The sequence below is a fragment of the Alosa pseudoharengus genome, unplaced genomic scaffold, assembly GCF_046254945.1.
Source record: "Alosa pseudoharengus isolate Yale_2024_CS ecotype anadromous, Long Island Sound unplaced genomic scaffold, YU_APseudo_1.1 YU_APseudo_1.1_scf_14, whole genome shotgun sequence".
Taxonomy (NCBI): Eukaryota; Metazoa; Chordata; class Actinopteri; order Clupeiformes; family Clupeidae; genus Alosa; species Alosa pseudoharengus.
In genome coordinates this window covers 12680183-12701707 of record NW_027468609.1, presented here as the reverse complement: position 1 = coordinate 12701707, position 21525 = coordinate 12680183, and the positions used below count along the sequence as shown (strand labels likewise).

At 41.1% G+C, this 21525-nt stretch overlaps 2 protein-coding genes across 2 annotated transcripts; one reads left to right on the top strand and one right to left on the bottom strand.

The window, feature by feature from the left end:
• Positions 1-406: 406 nt before the first annotated feature.
• LOC143122889 (procathepsin L-like) lies at positions 407-9437 on the top strand. The gene is made up of 8 exons (XM_076283867.1): positions 407-449; positions 1213-1360; positions 2163-2285; positions 2937-3089; positions 3707-3931; positions 6146-6314; positions 7651-7768; positions 8998-9437. The coding sequence occupies exons 2-8, from the start codon at positions 1226-1228 to the stop codon at positions 9095-9097; spliced, it is 1023 nt and encodes a 340-aa protein (XP_076139982.1). The 5' UTR covers positions 407-449; positions 1213-1225; the 3' UTR covers positions 9098-9437.
• A 705-nt stretch (positions 9438-10142) lies between these two features.
• Positions 10143-18133, bottom strand: LOC143122403 (fructose-1,6-bisphosphatase 1-like). The gene is made up of 7 exons (XM_076283206.1): positions 17964-18133; positions 12993-13155; positions 12660-12752; positions 12175-12315; positions 11758-11895; positions 11032-11151; positions 10143-10649 (listed from the first exon to the last, which is right to left on the bottom strand). The coding sequence occupies exons 1-7, from the start codon at positions 18131-18133 to the stop codon at positions 10461-10463; spliced, it is 1014 nt and encodes a 337-aa protein (XP_076139321.1). The 3' UTR covers positions 10143-10460.
• Positions 18134-21525: the final 3392 nt, after the last annotated feature.

The following is a 21525-nucleotide window of genomic DNA, read 5'->3' as shown; positions in this document are numbered from 1 at the left end:
ATGGCCACGATGAACTGACAACTGGAGTTGTGCATTCGATGACTGGGAGTGCCTGCCATGCTTTTACATGGGATGCAATGTCTCCATTTACACAACTAGCCTACAGCATTTCTGTCCATCACATGTAGTGAAAGTAATAGGCTGATAACGCGCTTGTGTTTAACAAAAATAGCTGGGTTCTGCTTTCGGTACAGTGCGACTCTTTCCATATGTTTCACATGCAACGCGTCCCCAAGCATCCTGTTGGATCTGTGTGTGACCTGTGGTCAACAACTAACACAAGGATACCACTGAAGATCTGTTTACTGGAGGCGGGTTATGTTTCTATAAACCAATCAGCGACCACAGCTGCTGAAGTGAGCCCTATAAAGTTGAGGTAAGTGACAATATTCGATGAACATTTAGCAAACTTTGCTTTTAAGAGGAACAAACTAGGCACAATCTATTCGGTTAGTTTGTTGTGTGTTAATATAGCCTACTATGCTAGTTGTGTTCAAGAGTTTTGCCTAAACACGAATTTACTGAACATTCTTGAAAAATGAAGGTCTAGGCACAAGGTTGTAAATTAGGGACTGTTTAAACTCTTCTGTCGGTAGGCTATAGATGCGCCAAGTTTGGCTACCTATTTTAGAGCCTATGTTAAGCACCCTTTCCATCCATCCTAAAATTAACAATATGTCTTTTATGTTTTCATTTGATTAACTGTAGCCTACGTCGATTGGGCAATGTGCATTTAGAAAAATGTCCGAGTCATGCAGGACGGCAGACAGCGTTATTAGGCTATTCAATACCCTACGCTAGAATGATGATGGTCTTTGAATGACAGGATGGCACCTGTATGGACGTAGGTTATTGTGTCTAGCGCTCACTTTTTTCTGAGTTCCTGCTGGGTTGGTTTATGTCTTAAGGGACAAACTAACGGCTCCAGTGCAGGGCAATCCCTTAACTCGTGACTGAGCCCACACGGTTCATGTCCGATTAGTGTAGTCACATGGTAGTCTTTTTGTGTAGCCTACTTCAGAAGAGTAGCTGTTGGTGATCATCCATGTTTTCCTCTGTGTTTTGTTCCATATTTTTTCCTTCCGCCGTCTGAGAGTCTGTCTCGTGAACTATTTATTGACTTATATGGTGCGGAGATGTCCCTTTAGACCTAACTTAGGCCTACTGGTTATTTAAATGCCACTAACAGAGTTTTTTTTATTCGTCCTGTAGTTGCGCGGTCAGTATGATGTATCTCCTGCTTCTGACACTGTGTGCCAGTGGTGTGTTGGCCGACCCCGAGTCAAACGCTCAACTCGACGCTCAACTAGACGAGCAGTGGCGCCTGTGGAAGAACTGGCACAGCAAAGATTACCAAGCGGTGAGTAGCATCACTGGACAAAAATCTACGTGTCACTTTAGGCTGTCCTTTTACGAACAAGGCAATTCCTTTCATCTGTACATGGTACCCTCTTTTTAATTTACAATTCCAAGGCATACTTCCTCACCTTCCTAAAATAATTGCATAAGTCATGTTTTCAGGTTTTACAGGAAACATAAAAAAGTTAACCACATATTAAATGATTTAGGCAAAAAATAATTTTGTCAAAAAATTACCTGTGCCATTATTTGTCAAGTGTAGCCTTTTTCACTGATGGAATTAATGTTACATGGACAGAGGCGATTAACAACACTTGATTAAGGAAAAGGTCAGTTGAAATTTAAATCATCAGAATGATTGGTTGCCAGGTTATCGACATTATATGACACATTCATTGGTTAATTCCAATTACAGACTATGTTGTTGTATTGTTTAGATCAGTATGGGTCTGTGGTTCAGCCAAACATTGGCAATGATTTGATTGATAACTCAGCTGACTAGACCATTTTGTCCATGAAGTATGAGTGGAAATTGTTACTACTTGTATAGACATTTCTCTTGTCTCAGTTTTCTCAGTTTATCAGTTGTCAACATGAAAGTAGATTCAGTGAAAATGTTTTCACACACACACACACACACACACACACACACATATATATATATATATATAAAGTTATATAACTAATATAACTTTATTGCGTATACAATTACACCTAAATAAACTCCAGGTAAAAAGATAAAGTGCATATTAGCAGTTCTGGCTCATTTTGATGTGATTTCCACCTGTGTTTGAACTCATCAGAAAGAGGAAGGCTGGAGAAGGATCGTGTGGGAGAAGAACTTGAAGAAGATTGAGTTGCACAACCTGGAGCACTCTATGGGCAAGCACAGCTACCGTCTGGGCATGAACCATTTTGGTGACATGGTAAGAGTCTTTTATGTGGTCTTGATGGAAGGCCAGATCCCTGACCACTAGACCAAGTGGTGCACTAAAAGCCTGTTAGTTCAGTCCCACTATCGTGCCCCTGAGCAAGAGCCTCCATGGGGACTGTCCCCGTAGTTAGCCCACAGCAAGTCCCTCTGGTCATCTAGCATCAGCTTCATGACAAACAATGCAAATAATGCAACATATGCATGCGTGCAGAAATGCTTAAATGATAATAGCTCAAATGTTATTCTAATGCTACAACCGTAGGTCTTTAGTTTAAATGTGAAATGTTAATAGCTTAAATGTTATCCCGTTGCTGTAAGTCGCTTTTGGATAAACGTGTCTGCCAAATGAATACATGTAAATGTAAATGCTTTGCACACGGACACCAAGCATGTATGAGATGTTGTGATGAGTGTTCTAAACTTGGCTACTGTGGGGCATGGGTAGCATAGTGGTTAAGTAACTGGCTTCCACCGTTGTGCCCTTGAGCAAAGCACTTACCCCCAAGTTGCTCCAGGGACAATGTAGTCACTTGTAGTATACTCACATATGTAAGTCACTTTGGATGGAGAGTAAAATGTACAATGTGATGATGCCATTACTACTCATTTGTACATCTGTTGCTTTCCCACCTTTGCCCCACAGACACACGAGGAGTTCAGACAAGTGATGAATGGCTATAAGCGCAGGTCCGATAGGACAGTCAGAGGATCACTGTTCATGGAGCCCAATTTCCTTCTGGTGCCTAAGGAGGTGGACTGGAGAGAGAAGGGCTATGTGACTCCAGTCAAAGACCAGGTGAGCGTCAAAGAAGGGAAGTGTCAGACTAGTTACAGGCCAGCCCAGACCCAGACCAGCTGAAGACTACATCCCTCCGGTCACAGGACAGCTAAAGATGATATCACTTCTATCGCAGACCAGCTAAAGATATCACTCCACTTAAAGGACAGCTAAAGATGATATCACTTCCATCACAGACCAGCTAAAGATGATATCATTTTTGTCACAGGACAGTTAAAGATGATATCACTTCTATCGCAGACCAGCTAAAGATGATATCACTCCAGTCAAAGCACAGCTAAAGACTATATCACTCACGTCACAGAACAGCTAAAGATGATATAATTTCTGTCACAGGACAGCTAAAGATGATATCTATCTATCTATCTATCTATCTATCTATCCATCTATCTATCCATCTATTTATCTATCTATTTATCTTTCCATCTATCCATCTATCTATCTATCTATCCATCTATCTATCCATCTATTTATCTATTTATCTTTCCATCTATCCATCTATCTATCTATCTATCCATCTATCTATCTATCTATCTATCTATCTATCCATCTATCTATCTATCTATCTATCTATCTATCCATCCATCCATCCATCCATCTGTGTGTCTCCTCAGGGCGAGTGCGGGTCCTGCTGGGCGTTCAGCACTACGGGGGCGCTGGAGGGGCAGCAGTTCAGGAAGACGGGCCGGCTGGTGTCCCTGAGCGAGCAGCAGCTGGTGGACTGCTCCCGGCCCGAGGGGAACCAGGGCTGCCACGGAGGCCTGATGGACCAGGCCTTCCAGTACATCAAGGACAACCGCGGCCTGGACTCTGAGGCATCCTACCCCTACCTAGGCACCGTAAGGTCACAGTGGCGGAGGATTCAAGGGTCAGGATTCATTTAGCAGAGGGAAATTACAGTGGGCTGGACTCCGCAAGGCCTCAAAATGGGGAAGAGGAAGGATAGAGGACAGACTAGTTAATGGGTTCTAATCTAAGGATAGAGGACGGACTACTCTATGGCTTCTAATGGTGGGGATAGGTGAAGGATAGAGGACAGACTAGTTAATGGGTTCTAATTTGAAACTGCAGGGCACACTATGAACAGACTTATGCATGGCAGACTTATGCATTCTACCTTATGGCAGAAACCGAGCAGTGAGAACAGGCGGTGATATCAATATGTATTTACAGTTTTTCTCAGTCGCTTTGGTGCTTTTTGCAGATCAGAATGAATATTCTCATAACTATTAGTTCAACCTCCACAACATTTAGTCATTTGTGCACATCATAGTAGCAAATTCTCCTTCCTCTGAACAAATTGCAAATGCTTTTGGACATGTATCAGTTGCTTTCATACAATTCTCTGCTGTTTTTTACTGTAACATTATCATTTGCTTATGTCATGTCAGCCAAAATGAACTATACTTATGGATACTGAATAGTCGTTCCCTATAAAACTAATAGTCTTCATTTCATTGCTTGAGTCATTACATACAAAATTGTTGAACTAGTTATCAAATTCTGTCACAATGCTGTAGAATTGCAAAGAGCATACAGTAAAAATGTAAGTATTCAGTGTCTTGTACTCACTTACTCCCCTAACTACAGCAATGTGTAACTTTACTGTAGTTTTCAAATGGCTGTACAAGTACTGTATAGTGCTGTCTTGAGCATGTTCAGGTAGTGTCACCGAGTTCTGCCCTTTTTATGCATTGGAAAACACTGAGAGAACTGTCATAATGAAAACATGACAAAGCCATTTGACTCTCTTGTTCATAAACGATGGTGTCAAGACTTCTCATTTTGATGACACTGACAGTTTCATTGACATGAATACGTGCTTTTGAGGAATGGACTATCCATTTTGAGCAAGTGACGTGCTTTTGCAGGTCATCCACTAGGTTTTGCAGTTTGCACTAATTGTTTTGAGAAATGCACTAACTGCTGTGCAAATGTTAATAGTGATGTGAGAATAGCACCAAAGCGACTGAGAAAAACTGTATTTATTTATTGACATGTTGCAGGGTGCAGTCAAGCATACAATCAGTTGAATAATTAGTAGCGCTTTTTAATCGTTCAGAGCAGCATGGTGGCAATCTACTTTAAATGACAGTTTGTTGTCATGGAAATGATGTGACTTCAGTTACTGAGAACTTGCTTGTCTGTGCACTGAACCATGTTTGCGTGTAAGGTCATGCGCATGCATGGTATTAAATTAGCAAAATGACTTAGCCACGTAAATGAATTAGCATTAGTTTGTGTGTGTGACTGTATCAATGCACTGCATTCCCTGCCACATTGTGTGTCATAGAAATTCAAGCCCCACAAGTGACCTATTTGGGCCAGGAGTGGTAGCCCACTCTACAGGGGTAACCCCCCCAAACTGTATCAAAGTCCTTTTAGGCAAGTCCCCCCCACTTGGCGGCCACCTTGGTAACACACTTTGGTCATTTATGGGGCAGATATTTTCCTATTCCAGTAAATGGGGAGGCAAACGTAAGGGAGGTCATAGGACATAGAAAAGTACATCAGGCGAATCTTTGCTTAAATCTGGATTGAATGATATAAGTATGCCCCCGTAAATCGCTAAAATAAGGCTAAAAAGGATAAAAATGTGTTTGGTTACTTACATTAGGCTACAGGAAGGGGCGGGATGTGTGTAAACAACTGCCATGTTGGCATTACGAACCCCATACATTTCTTTGAGTGTTGTGTCTCCTCATTAGAGAGTCTCTAACTGTATCCCTACCTGGGCAGAATAAGGCCACTGAAGGGAAGGGTGATGCATCAGACCAGGGGAAGCCTACATCAGAATGTGTGGACTGTCTGGGGATGGTTGTAGGTCACTGATGGTGGCCCCAAAGTTGTAAAGGCTTCAGAAATATCCGGTTGTTTTAGTTAAAAAAATGTTTTATATATATTTTGTCTGTAGCAATATAATAACACCAATAACAATAAATAGAGTAGAGTCTTAGAATCTGATATTTTTTTAGTAGGCTGTTTTGCAGTTGGCCAGTTCACCTGCACTGCAATAATGCCAGCCGCGCTAATGTCCAGTATTTCTCTGGCAGGATGACCAGCCCTGCCACTATGACCCAGACTACAACTCTGCCAACGACACGGGCTTCGTGGACATAGCGAGCGGGAGGGAGCACGGCCTGATGAAGGCAGTGGCCGCAGTGGGACCCGTGTCCGTGGCTATCGACGCCAGCCACGAGTCCTTTCAGTTCTACCAGTCCGGTGAGCGCTTACTCACGTAACTCATTTGGATGAGCCATTTTCGTCCCAAAATGGCTGAGAAAATATTCATCATACAAGCCAGTCAGTGTTACTGATGCTTTAACGATTTCAGGCTGTCTTTTGTGACTGCTTTTCAATCTACACGTCTTTTCAATCTAACTTTGATAAGTGACAAGCTTTAACTTTATGGCCGGTGATGTTTAATAAGAATATACTGCATATTACATGTGTTATTGAAGTGTAAGAAGTACCATGAACTGTAATTCACTCAGCTAGCTTTGGGAATATGTTCAAATATTGAAATGGGAGAAGTAAGTTATCTATCTCCTTTAAGGCTATACCTTAGACTTTATACTACATACATATTGGCGTGGACATTGTTTTGTTTTGCATGTTTTTGTCATTATCATATATAGTGTTATATAGCACCCATAATATAGCTGGGTGTGTTTATTCTGGTATACAGCAGTGTTATAGCACCCATAATATAGCTGGATGTGTTTATTCTGGTGTAGTGTTATAGCACCCATAATATAGCTGGATGTGTTTATTCTGGTACACAGTAGTGTTATAGCACCCATAATATAGCTGGATGTGTTTATTCTGGTATACAGTAGTGTTATAGCACCCATAATATAGCTGGATGTGTTTATTCTGGTATACAGTAGTGTTATAGCACCCATAATATAGCTGGATGTGTTTATTCTGGTATACAGTAGTGTTATAGCAGTGTTTCTCAAAGTGTGGTCCGGGGACCACTGGTGGTCCGCAAGCTGACCCAAGTGGTCCGCGAGCAGACATGGTAAAATATAATATAGATGAGTTGTTTGCAATATTGAACCAAATTGTATGTAAATCCAGACAGTTCTGCAACACTGCTTATGTAAGCTAAGCCAGTTTAAATTAATCTTCTGACACAATAAGCAAGGTGCAAATACAATAAGCAAGGTGGTTCAGTGAGTAGGTCTACTGTGTAATATACTGTTGAAGTAGGTCTACTGTTTTTTTTTTTTTTAGCTAGGTGGTCCGTGAGGTTTTTTTTATTGGTTAAGTGGTCCTTGGTCTGAAAAAGTTTGAGAAACACTGTGTTATAGCACCCATAATATAGCTGGATGTGTTTATTGTGGCATACAGTAGTGTTATAGCACCCATAATATAGCTGGATGTGTTTATTCTGGTGTAGTGTTATAGCACCCATAATATAGCTGGATGTGTTTATTGTGGTATACAGTAGTGTTATAGCACCCATAATATAGCTGGATGTGTTTATTGTGGGGAGAGCTGAATCTCTGGTGCTGAATGCCCGTGCCGTGTGTTGTGTGTGCCGTGTGCTCAGGGATCTACTATGAGAAGGCCTGCAGCAGTGAGGAGCTGGACCATGGCATGCTGGTGGTGGGCTACGGCTACGATGACGACGAGGACGCCAACACGAAGTACTGGATCGTCAAGAACAGGTGAGGCACCAGAATGAACCTAGAATCGCTCTCCTCCTTTTGCAATGTATTGACTGATGTATACATTATGATTGGCAAGTATACATTATGACTGGCCATGTATACATTATGATTGGCCAGTATACATTATGATTGGCCATTTCTACCTTCGGTCTCCTCCGCATTGTAGCTTAAATGCTATTCAGATAGATAGATAGATACTTTATTGATCCCCAGGGGAAATTCAAGGTCTCAGCAGCATACATACAACACAAACACATTCTTTAACAGCAGAAAGACTAATTAAAGTATATAATATAAAAACACAACTAAGCAGTAAGGACAGTAGAAGATAAAGAATATGCTAAATATGCAAAAATACAAATTATACTAACACCTAATACAATATGTAAAAATATACTAAAATACAATTACAGAAATACAAATTATACTAACACTTAATCTAAATCAATTCTAAAAACAGTATCCACATAGTGGTGACTAATAAATCAGAGGCGCTTGCAATGACTGAGGCAGGGACTGAGCCTGTGATTCTCTGTGCATAGTAAGGATAATTCCTCTTGTTTCTAAATCGCTTTGTATAAAAATATTGGCTAAATGAATACATGTAGATGTACAATGAAAGCTGTGAGGACAGATCTACTAAGGCCTCGATCATACTCACGTGTGGACGTGCACAGATGCCAACTCCACACACACATTATATTCTCTGGCCTGCCTGGAGTCATTCCATCATGGGTGCACTTGCAGCTTGGATGTTCACACCAAATTGGAAACATGGATGCTGGCACAAAGTGGGGTGTACATCCTCTGATTACAATGTCTCCTAGATAGATAGATAGATACTTTATTGATCCTCAAGGGGAAATTCAAAACTTACAATGTGCAGTCCCGCGTCAATGCACAGGGTAGGGCCGGCCTTAATATAACACTTGCCTAAGGGAAGCTCCAGGCAAAATTGTGAAAAGATGGACCTATAGATGTGATTTATTTATTGACCTGTTTACTACTAAATCTCATACAGATGAATTCAGTCATCATTTATTTTGAGGCGATGATTATTACAACGTTCATGGAGGTTCGTGTGTGTGTTTCAGCTGGGGTGAGAAGTGGAGGATGAAAGGCTACAGTTTAGTGTTAACTTTATGGACATTTTAGTTCTAACTTTATGGACGTTCATGGAGGTTCACGTGTGTGTGTGTGTGTCTGTGTGTGTGTGTGTGTTTCAGCTGGGGTGTGAAGTGGGGCATGAAAGGGTACATCCACATGGCCAAGGACCGGCACAACCACTGCGGCATCGCCACCGCAGCCAGCTACCCTATGGTGTGACATCGCCAGGCAGATCCGCCATCACTGGTTTGGGTCCAATCTAACCAAGGGACCAAGAGGAGAACCGCCTGAACAGTGGCATGGCGTTCGGCACAGTGGCATGGCGTTCGGAGGGTTCCAGTGGTTTAATTATTAAAACACTTTTACAAGGAATTAACTATTTCTGTATAAAACCTGCTTTTTACTTGTGTACTTTTCTGCATGCTTTATAGTTATATATTTAAACTAAAATGCGGCTTTAAAATAATCAAGCATGTTGAATTGATGTATGAGTATGTTAGTATTCTGTTGTAGCTTAATGTGTCTGTTGTGCAAACATCTTTTAGCTATTTGTGTTTTCTGTCCATTAAAAAGTTTTAAAAGGTGGTCAACATCTCATCTTTATCCTTCATCCCACTTACCATTCTGTCTGCCCAGCCTGGCCAGTGTGTGTGTGTGAGAATGTGTGTCCTTTATTTAAGGAAACCTGCTGATATCATCCAGGACATTCTCTCTGTTCTTTAATAGTGTTATTGGTGCAGGTGGCTGAGGCATCTGGGGTCAGTCAGTCCTTCTGTGGGGACCTTGGCTTTATAGATAACGTATTTAAAAAGTAACTTGCGCTCACTCAGAGACAGATTAGGGTTTATGCCAGTGCTTCCCCTCTGAGAGATCTCAGATGAGTTTCTTAAATAGAGTTACTAGAATAACAGAATGATTGCAAAACTTTTTCTTAACTGTAAGCTTTGGGCGATTCACCAGATATGTAGCAGCAATTTATAATGTTATGACAGTATTACCACCCCAACAACAAGAAAACAATCAGGGCATATCCTTACAGGCAGAAGGATAAAAAAAAATATGATTGTGAAATACCACTTTAATCTCATGGTCTTTTGATGAGATGAAATGGTGGAATGGGAGCAACAACAGAGCCCTATTTAGAGATGTACTGTATATGGCCCTGAGCAAGAAGTGAGAATAGCACCATCTGGTGGACATCATGGGCAGTAGCAGCAGCACACCACAAATGAACACTGAACACACTTGATTTATTTTACAGGTTTTATTTTTAAAAATCTATCTTTCATTTCGAGAGGACAGTAAGAGGCAAATGAAGACAAAAACAGTTTGGTGGTGTGTTCGGCCACCAAGGCCATTCAAGTGCTCATAGAACCCTTGGTGACCAACCTGCTGACATTTAAGAGCCACGAAGTGACCTCACACAGTCTGTCAGCACACGTCCCACTACACAGCACTTATCTGTCTGATCTCGCATGGTGTTTTGTCTGCCTATGACTGTGTGTGTGTGTGTGTGTGTGTCTGTGTCTGTGTGTGTACGCCAGTCTGGGGTTTTGGACTGGAGAGAGGTCTCTCTGGGGCCTCACTTGTGATGTTTCTTGTAGATGGCGATGTACTCCTTCACGTCGTCGGGAGAGCCCAGCACCACGGGGCAGCGCTGGTGAATGGACTCTGGTTGGATGTCCAGGACGTCCATGCTGCCCGTGGTTGCCATGCCGCCTGCCTGCTCCATGATGTACGCCATGGGGTTGCACTCGTACAGAAGCCTTAGCTGCAGCCAATCAGAGACAAGCATACAGTATCTCTCATCAGCACCACTCAACCGGTTATATACTTCCTTTTGAATTGCATCATGAAAATCACATGCAAAAGTATCATTTTTGGGATGTTGATGATCAATTAATCTAAGAGGGATCATTACATTTCAGTTCCCATTGCTGGACAGTGCACCCTAAGGGTATAGCACATTCTAAACAAAGAACAGTGAAAAAGTGGCTCATCGACTTAGTAGCTGGCAGTTAATAAAACCTTGCTACAACGTTTGCCAGCACAATCTGAAGACTCGTTCATATACCTTCACTTAGGTGTTTTTTTTTTTTGCACTCTATGAATTTGAACTTTGAACTCCCATCAGCCCCTCTGGTTTCGCTCACCTTGCCCTTAGGGCTCTTGACGTTGGCGGGGTACAGGAAGATCCCCCCATACACCAGAGTTCTGTGCACGTCCGCCACCATGGAGCCCACATATCGCCCGCCATAGGGGGCGCTACCGTCCTGCAAGAGAGCAAGCGCAACAGCAAGTCACCCCCAGGGGTCTGAGGCAGAAAGGCTATGCATTGTACACATATGGAACAGGTCATGATGAATGTGTTTATGGAATTACTGCACAAAGAAGGCTTTTATTCTAAGAATAAAGAAATAAACTAAATGTACGTAAGCAAAAATGACATGAACACTGTAAATTGTATGGTACACAAATAAATAACAACAAAAAGACTCACATGCGTGCTTTCTATGTATAAAAGGTTTCATTGTAATGAACTTATGGCTGATATACAATTATGTTAGCAAATGTATTCACTTCTTTCATGGTCAACTGATTTTGAATTCATGAAGCACTGTGACATTTTGACACTTTTTAAGGTATGTATTTATTTATGAGCAACTAATATCTGTGGCATTTTCAAATAATGTGATATTAAGAAATAACGCTAACTCAAGGGTCGCCACATAAGTGAGATTTCTATACTCAGAATACGCCCATCTGCATAATGTTTGTTGTTAATTACGTGTGTGTGTGTGTGTGTGTGTGTGTGTGTGTGTGTGATACTGTGTTGGTGTGTATCTCTGAATGCTCTGTGACAGATGTGAAAGGCTCACCTCAGGGAACTTCTTCTTCTGGAGGTAATCTGTGACGTCAGGATAGAAGTGCTGGGCGTAGCCCTCGTTCAAACTGTAGATCTTCCCTTTCTTCTTAATCTTTACATCACGGTCCACCAGGATGAACTCCCCAATAGCCTGCACAAACACCAGGGACAAATTAGTTAGCCTTTTGTCAAGTTAAGACAAGTCAAGTCAAATCACTTTTATAGTCAAGTCAGGACACCTTTATATAGCACATTTAAAAATAACAGCAGTGAGTTGACCCAAAGAGCTTTACAATTGAGGCAGTTAGGAGTTGACAAAAACAAAAAATGGTCATACTAGGCAGAGGTATAAGAACAAAACATTTCGTAAACCACTTTGTTCTTTTCTTTGCTGTATAAATAAATAGATTTATAATCATCAGGTGCTTACCGGGTCCAGCATGAAGCAGTTGACCCCTTGACCGGTGGAGAGCACCAACATGGTGGCGCTTCCGTACAGGGCGTAGCCTGCAGCCACTATGTGTCGGCCAGACTGCAGTGCATCCTTCTCACAAGGCTCATCATCTGTCATCTGCAACAAACGGCACACATCGTCATCATCATCATCATCATCACCGTCATCATCATCATCACTGTCATCATCATCATCATCATCATCATCATCATGTTCATCCTCCTCGCCTCCCAGGAATAAATTTTTCTAGTATTGAGGCCTTCCTTTTTCAGTCATTCCTGAATTTACACTGTCCGTCATTTAAAAGAGTTGTTTATGTTCACTGTTACATCATCAAATGGAACCTTTGGTTAGAAACATTCTATTTACGTATCTGCGATTGGACTCCTAGGGCTAGAGGCATACCACTGGTGTATGCGTGTGTGTGTATGTATGAGCTTCTCAGTAACCTCGACTCTTACCTTTCTGTAGACAGCAAATATGGTTCCAATTGATGCAAGACAGTCAATATTTGAGGACCCATCCAGTGGATCAAAGCAAACAATATATTTCCCCTAAAGGAGACAAATGTTAGTATTTTTATTTCTTCATAGAAATGAAAGTGATTGATTGAGAGTCACCCATTGATCCATTTTATCATTGGGAATATTTTAGATACAATGGCCCAGCAACAAGCCCATCTGTTGTTCACAAACAAGAAGTTCTTCTCAGCGTACTGATGGATGGCGTACGACAGGTCAGTGTTTCTGCTTGCCTCATTTCTGAAAACGTCCAGCAGTAGTCTCCACACTCACCCGAGAGTCTGGGTCCACGATGAGGGCGTGGTCGTCCTCCTCCGACACCAGCACGCAGGAGGTGAAGGACGACTTGATCATGTTGATGACGAGGTCGTTGGACAGGATGTCCAGCTTCTTCACCTGGTCTCCGGTCACATTGGTGCTCCCTGCAATGCCGTAGCTGCAGAAAGTTGTCTAAGGTTAGACAGGTCAGGTGGTCTAAAAACATGGCTCTCCCTGTATGTTGAAGTGATAATGCCATAGCTGCAGAAAGCTGTCTAAGGTTAGACAGGTCAGATGTCTAAAAACATGGCTCTCCCTGTATGTTGCAGCGCCGCTCTAGAATCTTTGGTGATAACTAGAGCAGTGTATTGCCAGTCCAGACCAATGTTGCTGATTGGCTAGAGCAGTGTATTGCCAGTCCAGACCAATGTTGCTGATTGGCTAGAGCAGTGTATTGCCAGTCCAGATCACTTGTTTGTTTCTCATGTACAGTGCACAGTCTCCATGTGTACAAACACCAGTGTTTCTATAAGCTATCATGTCAATAAGGGAGAATTATACAGGAATGCTATAAGCTATCATGTCAATAAGGGAGAATTATACAGGAATGCTATAAGCTTTCATGTCAATAAGGGAGCATTGGCTGAATTCAACAAAAATAATCAGGTTGCAATCATGAGTTTTAAAGGGCCCTTTCTGTAACTCCAGTCATTTCTTTATTTCTCACTTTTGTTGTTGCATTTTTCTGAACTTTAAACTTTGCATCGTCTCACTACTCTGGACACACACTGAGAGCTGAATCTATCACAGTAGAGGGAATCCATAGCATCAGTGATAAAGAACAACCTGGCATCTACATAAATCTTACAGTTTTTTTCAACTGCTTACACACTAAATCTTTGCTTGTCACACAATTTTCTAAACATGTCCTCCAAACATCATAACCCGACACCAAATCTGCAAAACCATACACTAATTCTCAGTGTTTGACTCAGTTTTCAATTGACTAAAACACATTTTGCAAAACACCACACACAATTTTCTACCTAACACACAAAAATCTAACAGGAAGTAACTTGATTTCGTTCTTCAAACACAACCCATCAAAATGCCACACTAAATCACCAGTGCTTCACTCTTTCTCTTCACATGTGTAAACACTCTTTACTTTACTGAACACCATCCAATCATTGCCTTAGTATAGGTCTATGAATAAGTATGGACCCTTTCAATCTGCTCCTAGAGGATTTCCGGTTGAAATATTCAGAACCAATGCAGATACTTTGAAAATTACAGTAATCGGACTTTATCTTACAGTAATGTTCTACAAAAAGTTAACTTTATGTAAAATTTGTCTTTTTACTCTATTTTCATTTGTCCCCATGTTTCAGTACCATTACAGTTTTTTTCAACTGCTTACACACTAAATCTTTTCTTGTCACACAATTTTCTAAACATGTCTTCCAAACATCATAACCCCACACCAAATCTGCAAAACCATACACTAATTCTCAGTGTTTGACTCAGTTTTCAATGGACTAAAACACATTTTGCAAAACACCACACACAATTTTCTACCTAACACATAAAAATCTAACAGGAAGTAACTTGATTTCGTTCTTCAAACACAACCCATCAAAATGCCACACTAAATCACCAGTGCTTCACTCTTTCTCTTCACATGTGCAAACACTCTTTACTTTACTGAACACCATCCAATCATTGCCTTAGTATAGGCCTATGAATAGATATATATGGGTATAGACCCTTTCAATCTGCTCCTAGAGGATTTCCGGTTGAAATATTCAGAACCAATGCAGATACTTTGAAAATAGAGAAAATACAGTAATCGGACTTTAGCTTACAGTAATGTTCTACAAAAAGTTGACTTTATGTAAAATTTGTCTTTTTACTCTATTTTTGTTTGTCCCCATGTTACAGTACCATTAGCTCAATACATTTTTCTGTGCCTCCAGAAATGCCTTAGGAACGCTTACTGTAGAATTGTTTGTTTCTGCAGTTGAAAGGGTCTATAGGCCTATGAATACATACTGTACACGACCCCCCCCCTCCCACACACACACACACACACACACAAACACAAAATCAGTGTTTTCAAAACTCCATGTACATCTGGTGGTCACTGTATTCTTTGCTTTTTTTCTTGTTTGCTGTAAAATACTGTATTCACAACAGCAAATTATTTGGGAAAAATCACTATTTTTGGTTTCAATATTGCTTGCATTTTTACTGTGTATTTCTTTGTTGATACCGCAACTTTCACTCTTGTATGGAAATACATATAGAAAGCCTAAGACAGAAGAGCTTTAGGTTTTGAGCAACAGTGTGTACATGATGTATCCAAAATGTCATATTATGACAAAAGTGTTTGTAATGTGAGGCGAATGTTTGCTTTAAACATGTGTTTTTGACATTTTGAATGTTGTGTGTCATTTTGCTGGAGATTTGGGGCATTTTGCATTTTGTGTGAGCAGTTGTGGGTTTTGTGTGTGGAGTTTTGAAAAATAGACACAGAGTTTTGAAAACGTGTGTAAACAATTGTAAAAAACTGTAGCTCAATACATTTTTTTGTGCCTCCAGAAATGCCTTAGGAACGCTTACTGTAGAATTGTTTGTTTCTGCAGTTGAAAGGGTCTATAGGCCTATGAATACATACTAGACACGACCCCCCCCCCCCCCCCACACACACACACACACACACTTGTCTTTAGAAAAAAACTAAATCAGTGTTTTCAAAACTCCATGTACATCTGGTGGTCACTGTATTCTTCTTTGCTTTTTTCTTGTTTGCTGTAAAATACTGTATTCACAACAGCAAATTATTTGGGAAAAATCACTATTTTTGGTTTCAATATTGCTTGCATTTTTACTGTGTATTTCAACTTCTCTTTGTTGATACCGTAACTTTCACTCTTGTATGGAAATACATATAGAAAGCCTAAGACAGAAGAGCTTTAGGTTTTGAGCAACAGTGTGTACATGATGTATCCAAAATGTCATATTATGACAAAAGTGTTTGTAATGTGAGGCGAATGTTTGCTTTAAACATGTGTTTTTGACATTTTGAATGTTGTGTGTCATTTTGCTGGAGATTTGAGGCATTTTGCATTTTGTGTGAGCAATTGTGGGTTTTGTGTGTGGAGTTTTGAAAAATAGACACAGAGTTTTGAAAACGTGTGTAAACAATTGTAAAAAACTGTAATCATAACCCAGCTCTAACAGAGATTTGAGATTCATTTAGTGTTACACCTTTATACACGTATAAGAATGTCGTGTTTCGGCTCCTCTTGCAGCAACACATAATAAATAAGAGTGATTACATAAGTGCTAATGTTGTGAGTGCTGTGCTGATGTTGTAGCAGCTTTATCTGAGTGAATGAAAGTGTGTGTGTGTGTGTGTGTGTGTGTGCATGCGTACTGTGTCCTGTGTGTCTGTGTCTGTGTCTGTGTGTGTGTGAGTGTGTGTGTGTGTGTGTGCGCGTACTGTGTCCTGTGTGTCTGTGTGTGTGTGTCTGTGTGTGTGTGTGTGTGTGTGTGTGAGTGTGTGTGTGTGTGTGTGTGCGTACTGTGTCCTGTGTGTGTGTTTGTGTGTGTGTGTGTGTGTGTGTGTGTGTGTGTGTGTGCGCACATGCGTGTGTGTGTGTGTGTGTGTGTATGCGTGCATATGCGTGCATGCTGGCCTATGAAAGAGTCACTAGCCTATGATATGCTGAATGCATGGGATTTTCTCAGGACTGGACACTGTCCCTTTAACACGGTGTAATGAATAAGGCAGCAGGGACAGATGTGGAGTGCCATAGTGTGCTGTGGTGTACTTATCACAACCGGACATTGAACCCCCAGTATGTTCTGAATGATGGTTTCTGCATTAAACAAAAAACTGCAAAGGTCTGACCATAAATAACTTTGCTGGAGAGCCTAATATCATGTAAGATTATAACAATAACTTCATTTTTTTTTATTATTTTAAATGTAGCAATAACTTCAGACATTCACAGGCCTGTGAGTCTTGACCCTTTGACTGATGAAAGGCACCAGCATGCATCAAATGCCTACATTATTTACATTATATCTACATTATATACTATTATATACATTATATTTGATTTAAGGCAAAATTTCAAAGTCTAGTCTAGAATGTCTCCATGCAGAGATAGCAACAAGTATTCCATAATCCTATAGAATCTATGGTGATAATCAGTTTTTCTTAAAAACGATGTCTTTAGGTCCAGGTCAAAGCCAAGGAGAAAGACAGAGAGTTTACAGCCCACTTACTTTGAGTTGGGCTATTTCCTAATCAATTACTAATTAACTCAGTGACTATCTGGGGTCAAATGTCTCTGCTTTGCACTGGTAAACAGGACTATATGGACCTTGGTGTGATCTAAACATGGTTTCACTTGGCTCCAATAGGGTGGTATTGCTGTAGCCTTAATGATACATTGATAGAGTCCGCATTATTTTCCCAAACTGTGTTTTCTGCTAGTGTTAAAATATAATTATATTCTAACTCCCTCTCTGAAGATAACAGATATGGCAGGCTATGAAACCATGCACATATCAACACATCACAACATTACTCACACTTTCTTCATCAATGGTTTCAAACCCATTCAAACATGATCTAATTACACATCCGTTCACATATGATCTAGTTTCAAATCATAATACATGATCATGAAAGTCTCCTCCTGTTTACTTAAACCCAACAAGGAGTTCTTCAGAGAGTCCCTTTTCCATTTCTAAACTGTGTCATCATCGGCTGGTGTAGTGTCTGATAGGTGAGAAGTACTCACAGATACATATAAAATAAATAGAAAGAGCAGGATAGTGTTGCTAATGCAGAAATATGTCTGCGGAGATGCACAATGAGAGAGAGGGCCATCACAAGAACACTCAGTACCCTCCAATAGCGCTGACAGATCAGTCGGCTAGTGTAGCATCTGACAGGAGAGCGGTACTCACAGGTTGGCGATCCCAGCCTTACGCACGGCTGTGGAGATGGCTTTGATGGCCGTGCACATGGAGTTGAGCAGGGTGGTCAGCTCTCCGGTCCCCTGGGCCTTGCGGCCCTCCTGCAGGACGAACCTGGTGAGGGTGATCACGTTGGTGTCGAACGCGCCCCGGTCAGACATGATGATGCTATACTGCTGTCAAGTCCCAGAGAAAGAGGCCAGTGTGTGAGTGTGTGTGTGTATGTGTGTGTCACTCACACAGAGAGGCAGGAGAGGAGGCAGCTGTGAGGTGGGGAGAGGAACTTAAACTCAGAGTTTGAGGGGATCTGGGGGGTGTGAGGAGAGGACGGCCAATCAGAGCTCACCTTGTAAAAGTGTTGTGAGTGATGGGATTGCGTACATGTGCATACGCTTGACTCAGCGTGGGGCGAAGTCCAGATACAGATACAGACACATACACACACACACACACACACACACACACACACCACACACACACACACAGGCTGAGTGGCACAGACTGTTTGAAACACTTCTGTTGTTGAAATGCCTTTGTAATGCCCAAAACTGACTGACTTTGCTGCAGGAACTCTAAAAACCCATGATCATCAAAGTTTGATATCAAAGATATTCCTCACAAAATTGCAACCTGAGATTGCAATTGTAGCCAGTCCTTGAAGTAGACCTGTGATGATTTTGTGAAATCGGAGAATCACAGAATCCTGGAGCGACTGGCTAGTTAGAGACTTTGGGAACGGCAAGGAAAGCATTCCATGAAAATGAATAACCAGAATGTGTTACTGAGGTTACCAGATAAAGCCCAGTGATACTAAAGGTTGACAAAAATTACAAAAATGTTTGCATTTGGCAATTAAAAAAATAAAACAAAGTGTCTGTGTTGTGGCATTCAGTGTGAACTGTTCAAAAAATTACTTGTGAAGTTGCAAAGCAAAAGTGATTACATCATCAATAAACGTAATACATTATTCAGCTGGTGTAGGCCAGGACACAGTGCAGACGAAGCAATTGCCCTTCCAGCTATGGAAATCTATTCTACAGTACATGCACAACTCTCATGGGACTGGCGCACGCCTATTAAAAAGCACATCTGGGACTCGTTAATCATCATCCATTTAGTGATTTATTACAGCAAGCCTGATCACATAGCAATGCTGTACTGCACCTCTGTCTTACAGTTGCTACTGCAGACTCCTCTCTCTCTCTCCCTTTCTCTCCTTTTTCTCTTTCTCTCTCTCTTTCACACATATTATCTCTCTCCCTTTCTCTCTCTCTCTCTCTGACACACACACAACACACACACACACACACACACACACTTTCCCTCTCTCTATCTCTCTCACCCTCTTGCATGATCTCGTTTTTTCTCTTTCTCTCTCTCTGTCTCACACACATATTCTCTCTCTCTCTATCTCTCTTCCCCTCTTGCATGCTCTATCTCTTTTTTCTCTTTCTATCTCTCTCTCTCTTGCCCTGGCTGGGCATAATGCTCTCCAGTAATGCCCAGAGCCAAAGTCCAGTTCAAAGGCCATGTGTTGACGAACATGATGACAGAAGACACGTCAAACAGCCGGGGCTGTTTTGTGTTGGCTGCTTACACAAGCCCGACGAGAAGGTTGCTTTAGACAGCACAAAGGGCTTTCACAACAATATCAAACTACAAATGTTGAACTTTGAACTCTTTAAGATAAGCATGAGAACATGTATGGCTTCAAACAGGGTGTCACAGACAGCAATTGTTAACAACCCGAACACAATCAAACTTATCAGAGTTTTGGGGGTGCGAGGTTCATGGATGAAAGATGTGGGGAATAAATAACTAGATATCATCACCATAATACAGTAACAATGGAAATATAGATATCAACTGAAATATAAAATTATTCAACACTGTATCACCTTACAGCCATTGCAGCACCCTGAAGATGCACATGTATTTGGTCTTATGTAAAATAAATAAACTATTTATATTTGCAACTGTATATTACTGTAATAATAATAATAACTAGATGTACCGCATAGCGGTACAAAATATGACTGCCGCTCAGTCCTGGACATCCATTCCGCAAAAATAAATCACATTAACTTAATCAATTTGTCTCCATCTTCTACTCCATCCCCCACTCTTGAAACTTTTGTGTATGCTTGTTTGGCATGTGTGTTTGCGGGCCGGACAGAAAGTAGCCTACTGGCGCTGCAAAGGTGAATAGATTTGTAGCACTTGCCAAAAAATGTGTAGCATTGTTATAAAACCTTTAAAATCTCTAAACAATTAGGGCAAATAATTAAACAAGTAGGGCAGTTCATCACAGTCCATCCATTGCAACTGGACTGATGAAAGGTACACCTGTAGGCTACATTGTATTTGGGAAAAGCAGAAGGTAGCAGCATAATGTATTTATTTATTTATTTATTTATTTATTATTAAACAAAACAATCCCTATCAGATCCATGCAGTTTTCAACAGCTATCAAGAAGAGAAAGTCATGTCATGGATTTTTGTGAATGTTTCTTCTTCTACATATGCAAGAGTTTAGTCATACGACGGAGTATTAGGGCCACACATGAAGAAATTTTTTTTTTTTGCCATGACGAGATTAAACTCGACATTTCGAGAATAAAGTTGAAATATCATGTCGACTTTAATCTCGACGTGTCGACATTAAACTCAACATTTTGAGTTTAAAGTTAGTTTGGAGAGACAACGACCTCTCGGGACGATTGAAAGGGAGGACGAATGAAACATTGCAGTTTTCTTCGAGTGCAACAATGATTAGACATAGGCTAGGCCTACATCATGTGGACAAAACATAGAACATAGGCCTATTAACCTCCGTTGCTCAGCCAAATAGGCTACTTTCCTGTTATCACGGAGTTACAGGCGATAAATGCGATGGTCAAAAGTAAACGTCATTAGCGGTTTATTTATTTATTGTAGGCCTATTATTAAAGAGTGTTTTTCATCTAAAGGTTCAACTTCATGCTTATGCACTCATGGGCGGATTATGAACTTTCGGGCACCTGGGCCCAGATGTATTAAGGGCCCCCCACTAATTGTCGTATATGTGGGAGGGGGGGTTTGGGGGTCCTCCCCCAGAATTTTTTTTATTTGTTTGATGTGATTTCCTGTATTCTGGTGCATTTTGGGGATGGCCAATACTAAATTCAATCAGATTCATAGCCTACATCCTGATTTGTTGATATTGAGGCAATGATTCCATGCAAAGGCTTGGGCTTCAGGGCCCCCTGACCCCTTGGGCCCCTGGGCCCGGTAGGCCCGTGCAGTAATCTATCCCTGTATGCACTAGACTAGGTATACTAAGTGCTCTCCCCAATCCCAGACTTTCACATTGCATGTTTGTTTGTAATGGATGCAAAACAGCCTATTGCTGAATGTCTATGGAGGAATGAAGCTGTCCTCCCGACCAGGCAACCCCATTCTAAGACGGGCTGTTATCCCTGTGGACACAACCAATCCAATATGGTATGTAAACAAACCTCCGTGATAACGCACCCTCTGATGTTAGACAGTGGCCTCCGGTCACAGATGAAGG